The sequence below is a fragment of the Antennarius striatus genome, chromosome 3 (genome assembly GCF_040054535.1).
Source record: "Antennarius striatus isolate MH-2024 chromosome 3, ASM4005453v1, whole genome shotgun sequence".
In the NCBI taxonomy this organism is placed as follows: domain Eukaryota; kingdom Metazoa; phylum Chordata; class Actinopteri; order Lophiiformes; family Antennariidae; genus Antennarius; species Antennarius striatus.
Window position 1 is genome coordinate 10,699,396 of NC_090778.1, and position 7,332 is coordinate 10,706,727.

Consider the following 7,332-nt stretch of genomic DNA (forward strand, 5'->3'; position numbering starts at 1 on the left):
CGTACAGATCATGCAAGTTTAAAAAAAACTTGTGTAACTTATGTAATGTGTATTTACTACAGAAATTAACGGAAACCAGTGGTTATCTGTCATGGTTCAATACCTATAAAAATAAATGAACTCAAAAATTAATCAAAAATCTTTTGCATGTGATAAATGCATTAGCTTTAGTGAAGAAGCTAAAATTTGCTAAAACTAGTAAGGCCTTTTTCCTTTTTTTAAGCAACAATTATGGAACTACACAATCATTTGTGTAGCAGTCCCCCTTGGTTTTCCAACCAACAAAAAAGACTTGAAATCATAATCACACAAAGATGGGTGCTTAAACCATTTTGAGCACTTCCACCCAAACAGCCAAAACAAAACATGAGCTTCTTGGATAGTATTAGCTTCATGCCAGGCTATTTAATCTGGAGGAACAGTGCCAAGAAACCCGTGATGATGGGTGCTATATAATACCATATGTCAAACAAATCTCATTTAAATTCACTCTGCTGACCAAATGTTTTCAGTGCAATTACTTGATATTCCCTGATAAAACATGCCAATAAAAATAAGATGTAAGGTATTATCAGTTTTATGTATTTTAGCATTGACAGGCTAAAAAGTATTCTTTGCAGTCTGTTTATTTTTGTGGAGGTCGTTGAAGGATTAGTGAGAAACAGTTTCACATGGTTTAAGTTCTACATCTTTCTGATGCCAGCTCACTTCATAGTGTACTGTGAAAACTGGTGGTCTGTAGAAAGCTTAATCATGCCTTTCCTCTTTCTCTAAAGGAGTGGCCTTGCTTATGATGGGACTTATTCAGAAACTTTGAGCTCTTTAGGAAATATCTCAAATTTGTAATAAAAAAAAGTCCTAAAAAATTGATTTTTGATTGTTTTAAGATACTTAAGGAAGTTTCTAGAAAATTGAGTCTCAAAATGCTGACAAATTCAGAAAGTATTCAAAAATAAAATAAAACCTCTTGAAACAAGGCATCTTTTTTGTTTTTAAAAAGACAAACATAAGTGTACAGAAACTGACACACTTACCCTCCACCTCCTCCTCGTCACACATGTGTTTAAGTAAGGACGCCCCCCGGTCAAGCACCGCCTCGTCCTCCATCCTGTAGTAGTAAAAAAGGAAGAAAGACTGCTCACACTTTTCTTCCAGTGATAACGTGGAGCCATATCGCCTTGGCTCGTTCACCTGCAGTAGGTTTGGACTGGGGCTCAGTCTATTACTGCTTGTGGCGCTCATCTCCACCCATCAAATACTCATTGACAGACAAACTGTCACCCTGGAGTTTTCAGATAACACCTTAAAAGATAAGTTCTCAGTATGTAAACCACCTCAGCTGTGAGAAAGTGTACCGTCCTTGAGGCGAGCAAAGCGTGCCGTCGATAGGTGAGATGTAATGGATTTAATCTGGCAGAGGAGGGTAAGGGAGAGGACAGGAAGTCTCTGCTAATTGAGTCTGATGGTCACAGTGGCGCTGCTCATGCGTGGAAAACAAATGAGATTTGAACCCATCTAAATTTGAATTGAACTCTACTTTTGCCTCACTTGTTGGACATGAGATCATGACATTGAGTTTTATTATGGGGTAAATAATGTTTGAAAGACGTATCAGTCCATGTTTCATCAGTGCCATAGCCACTACAAAGCCTGTCCATCTGGTCAGTAAGAAACAAGTGGGGCATCACATGTCTGTCTACTCATCCGCCCTTACAGGATTACGTTGGCTTTACTTAAGTGACAAGACATTCACAAGCCCATGACAGGCTGCCACGCCTGAGCCTCCCCTCTCTCCAAGACGAATCCACAGACGTTCAACCTCACCTTATTCTGCTGTCCAGATAATGTAAAAAATCATAGTGTTCCGACTGGATCACTGGCAGAATACTTCTCTTGTACGCACTTGTGATGAGGACAGTACAGTATGTGCTCCATTCAGCTACTTGTGTGTTAGGTGGCAGCAAATAATAAATCACAACAGTTCTTCACACAAGTTTTAAAATTTCAAATTGAATCTTTATTTGTCGGAAACTTCAGGATTAGCAGTGAAAGAGTTTTAATCTAATGACTACACAGTAAATATAGAACCCCTCCATGTCCACACACAAAACTTGATTTTCATTCACAGATGCATTGATAGATTCATTTAAAGAATATATCACTTTGGTTAATGTGAAACAATCACAATATTATTTAATAGATCCCTTTAGGATAATTAGCATTATTTTAATATCAGAAAGGAAGGTAAGGTAAGGTAATAGAGGAAGGAAGGGAGAGAGTTAGAAGTGCTTAGTTTTACATAACTGATTGAAATATTGTTTATGAACTCAAACTATAATAACAGTGTGCTTTTGTTTGGGTTATTATTTAATCTTGTTACTGTGACCAATGTAGATTAGATATACATTTAATATTCTAATGATATAATACTGTCAGCAGAGCTTTCCAATAATTCCTTTGTAGGTCAAAGTGGAGTGGACAACATGGTGTCCAGATAGCCTGGACGCAGCAGTCTATGAGGTCAAAGGTCAGGACCAGAACAATTGCTCTCCAGCCGAGCAGGATTCAGCCTCCAGTCCAGCAACAGAAGACATTCCCTGCCTACTGCATGATGTTGCATAACCTTCATACAACATGCATGTGTTATTTTTCAGAGAAGGGTTAGTACACGCATAACCTAATGTGGACGTATACTAAAAAAAATGTTTTCCAAATTAAAAGACATACTAATGGTTCCCGTACCAACTTCTATAAAGGCTTATCCCTTTAGGTCAAGGGGGAGGGTTCAAGCCTACTTCACCTGACTGGGTTGAGAGGCAGGGTCTCTCTTGGACAGGTCACCAGTTCAGTGCAAGACCGACAAACCCAACCATTGACCTACTAGTGTGTTCTAATCCTTTACTGCTGTGACTCTGTATAATGTTTTCTCCAAAGCTGGACTTGAGCATGTTCTTTCTTGAAGGTCAAAAAAACAACATGCTACTTTTATCGGATTCTGGAGTATTTATTTTGTAAGAGTGAGATATGATGTGTACAACGGACTAATTGATTACTTAAATCATTCAAGCAAGAAATTCAATCATCAAGCTTTATCTTTGATGAGTATCTCTGTCTGCTCTGTTCAGCTCACAATTCAGCCACAGTTAGAGGCTGGTTTAATCTCTGGACTTCAACCAGTGTTCCTGCTGATGCCAGCCTTCCTACTTCCTACATTGCCACCTATAGAACAATCATGGGCATGACAGCCAAAACTCCCAGCAGCCCGAGCTGACCACCAGATGGATGTGACACTAAATGCATATATCTACTCACAGTGTTGAATTTGAATTTGAAACTTCAAAATGAAATATTTGATTGAATTGATTGTTTTTGCCACATCTTAAAAGCAACACATGTATTATCTTTAACACAGTCAAAGTATGTTAAGCAAAAGGAGCAACAAACTTATGCAAAATGATATCCTGCATTGATGCAGGTTCTAGCAATGGGTCATATTTTACTAAATGAATCATTCAGGAATTTAATGTACCACAAATTATAAAAGAAAATATAAATATAGCTGCGTAAGCGGATTAAGCGGGTTAAGAAAATGACTGACTGAATTATTCAATTAAAACTGAAGTGTCCATGGAGAGTTACTTTTACTTTTATGTTCCAAATGCACCTCTGCTTCCCTCCACTAAGATCAAGTGACACTAACTAAAGTGATATGCGCTTATGACCTGTGCATGACTAAAATTAAGTTTGATTGCGAAAGCAAATATTTTTATTAAATAATATAATAAATATAGCACTGTAATAAATAATTTAATGTTATTACTCTTGACCATTTACTAAAAAATGGACAGAGGAATGCAAAGTTATATAGAATATGAATATTTGTGAAATTTTATGTTCATTATTTTAAAATATCCACATCTTAATGAACAATATCTACTCATTCAAATAACCTTATTATAAGCTCTTCAGGCAATAGAAACCAGAGAAGCTGTTACTTTGCACTCATCATTGTATATTAGCTGTTATCTGTCACCTCACAGATAACCTATCAGTCTCTCTGTCCTTGTAGGCCCTACAGTAATCTGCATAACCTACACACTATCTGTTCAGAGAGAGTGTGTTCTCCACCTGAGCTGATGCAACTGTCTAGTGCATGTCCATATCAAGGAGACTTCAGACAGCCAGAAGGCATTCAGACTGTGTTATGGCATGAGGAATCTGCTGCAGTCACTGCATGAGATCTCAATCCATATACTGTACTGTATTTACTATCCTGTCCTCTAGTTAAGCAAAGTCAAATCCCTCATGCAATGAAGGCAAAACATTGTCCGTTTCAATTTTCCTGAAGCTCCAAAGAGTGTCTGCATGCAATAAAAAGGATGTAGTTCTTGTGAAATGACAGCCACTCTGCTTTCATATGATAGTAGACTTCACTGTACATGATGTTGAAATTCAAATCTTTGAAACACTGCAAATGTCACAAAAACCACAAATAAGTTTCCATGAATGATGGAAATGAATGGGGTCACACAATGAAACAAAAAACTGAATTCAGCTCGGATTGTAATGTCCTGGAATTTGCTACTCAGCAGTGATGATGGAGTCATACTTAATAACTCTTGTTTTTGAAGCTCGGTGCCGCTCTGGCAGCATTAATAGTGCTACTCCAGGTTCAAACATTTATACCAAGCACCTGCTTTGTGAAATATCATTCCTCTCGTACACAGCATCCAGATTACTAATTAAAAACAAACTTCTGTTAAAAGTTTAAGTAACCATCAACAGATGCAACATTTTGATTAGCGTTACTGTTTTTAAACAAATGATTTATATTCAATCATAAGTAGCCTGTTTTCCACTAAAATTTATATAGTTAAGGTCATTTTTATAAACAGTTTGTGATCTCGTTAGAGCAGGAAAAAAGTGTTGTGGTTCCCATCACAAAATTGCCCCCGAGGTGAATTTGTTTCCATCAGGAGTTGGCTCACTTCACAGCAATTACATGACTGTTAATGTCTTTATAATTAAACATTACTGTAATATAATGGGGTTTGTTAACAATAGTCTTCCCGAACAGAGCTCAAGCAACTCCCAATCAAGTCAGATAAACTTAAAAATTTTGGCTAGATAACACCACTGTCTGCTGAAACCCATGCAGTATCTAGTGTTTTGAAGGTCTCATAAATGTAATATTTCCCAGACTGAATGCACACAAACCATTTTGTCCTGAAATGCACCTGCTCTACAATCATTTTTCACCTTCTTATGACCACTGGTGGTTGTTCATGGGCTCCTCCACAAATAGATGTTTCATTCCATTTATCTAAGGTTAAGTAGCTCTGCAAGGGGTGAAAACCTCTGTAACGCACTGTTGAAGTCACTTACTTCTTGTTGGCGCTCATCTCGTCAGCTTGCGTGTGATAAATCTCCTTACTGAATGCTTTGAGCAGAGCGGATCACCGGAGTGGCTGCCGATGTTTGACCTGACAAAGAAACACATTGGGGAGGTCATCTCTCTCCTCTCTGTAAACAATCACTTCCTTTCAACACTAAAATAAAAGCCTGGAGGTGTCTCAAGCTAGATCAATATAATAACAAAACTGTAGAATATTATAAAGCACAGTTTTCAGACGTATTATGAGCTACCTGTGGAAGATTTAAACTTATTCACCTCAGTGATTTAAGTGTGATTTTAATCATTGTAACTAGGACATTCAGCACACAATATCGCTGGTGCTTGGCTGCAAAAGACTAAATAAAGCAGTTTGAAAACCCATTACAAATGTCCAAGAAACTTACTGACCTCAACCCACACTCCTGGTGCGTATTTACGCACAAGTCGAACTTTAACGGTGGGATTTTTTTTTAAATGCAATTAAACCATAGAATGCGAATCTAGCATTGCTCAAAATACATTTAAATGATATAAAGTCACCAAACTCTTGAAGGCACAGGTTAGCGGCTGTAGGAGATGCGGCATGAAGGCGATTTATGTTCAAGTGTAGAAGAACGACTCTCAGCCGTCAATAACTTCAGTGTGGAAACAAAAGTAAAGAGCCTACCGCTGTGGTCTTGATACTCGGATCTGCGTGTTGGGCTGTTGTTGTCACTCCAGCAGTGACATGAATGAAACGAAGTCTACTTCCACTGCTCGGGTCAGTTTGTACATGACATTGCGCGTCGGTTTCACTCCACATGCTGCCGCCTCTATCATGAGGGCCATCCTTCTGTCAACGCCACTCCTCCGGTGGGAGGTCAAACTCCTCCACTGCCGCATCACCATCGCTCCTCTTCATCATTTCACCCCCGCTGGCACAAAGTCATCATAGAGCAATGCTTGGTAAAGTCGATGCTCCAACACCCAGAGAATCATGAAGCCACAAACTTCCACAATAAACGTTTTGGTGCTTTAGATTAGTCAAAAACTCACGCATGGTATCCACACATACAACAGAAATATAGGTGAATTCATACAGTAAGTCTACGCCTATCGTCAGTGGTCAAAAGAAAAAGAAATTACAGATACTTTACATTCCTGAAAATATACTGACGCTTGTTTAGTTTCTCCTGCTCGTTCTTGATTCATTTGACAAAAAAAGTTATTTGTGAAATTTTCATGTGCATTCCACGTCAAACTTTAACCATAAATTATTCCTGCAATTTACCTGAATAAGCAAATGTGATTAATGCAGTGTGATGATATACAATTTCTTTGCATACGAGTTACTTGGGTTTGTACTTTTCTGGAGTTGTGAATTATGAATTTTGAATCTACAGCGTCATCTACTGGAGGACACAACAGCTGCTGACATAAATTACACATTTCTCAGTAGCCTTTTTTTTCTTTTTTTTTTGACAGGGGCAGCAATCGTCACATGCTGAGTAGATATTTTCCAAATGAAGGATTCAAGCTTCCAATAGTCGAAATGAAACCCTAATTTTTCCTGCAAAGGCTAGAAAACTACAGTTCCTCAGCTCCAGGTCACAGTTTTCAGATTATCCATGCATAGCAGTTTAAAACTTGGCTTCAATCATTAACTTGTTAAGTTAAACAATAATGACAATTACCATGTTTTTTTTTACATGTGAGGACCTGATATTCAGAAAAAGAAAACGAAAAGGTTGGGCTAATCTTTTCTGCACACAAATAAACACAAGACACAAGTGGACAGGCATTGCTAGGAAAGGTTAACTGTCTACTTCCGTGGAACATGAAACAAATAAACCTTACAACTATAATCTCATCTCACCTTTGACAGTTTAAGTGAATGAATGTTTTGCTTGAGACAAGCCATTTCAGAGCAATAGTTTTGGTTAAAGGTTAGAACCATT

General features: G+C 38.0%; 1 protein-coding gene across 7 annotated transcripts in view; it reads right to left on the bottom strand.

Moving 5' to 3' along the window:
- The window catches only part of slc4a4a (solute carrier family 4 member 4a), a 52,436-nt gene extending 46,246 nt beyond the window's left edge, over positions 1-6,190 (bottom strand). For all 7 annotated transcript variants that reach the window (XM_068310053.1, XM_068310054.1, XM_068310056.1 and 4 more), the window contains exons 1-3: positions 6,063-6,190; positions 5,386-5,483; positions 1,035-1,108 (exon numbers count right to left, since the gene is read on the bottom strand). In XM_068310053.1, coding sequence (XP_068166154.1) covers positions 1,035-1,108; positions 5,386-5,402 — 91 coding nt within the window. In that variant the 5' untranslated portion in view covers positions 5,403-5,483; positions 6,063-6,190. The remainder of the gene's footprint in view (positions 1-1,034; positions 1,109-5,385; positions 5,484-6,062) is intronic.
- Between the last annotated feature and the right edge of the window lie 1,142 nt (positions 6,191-7,332).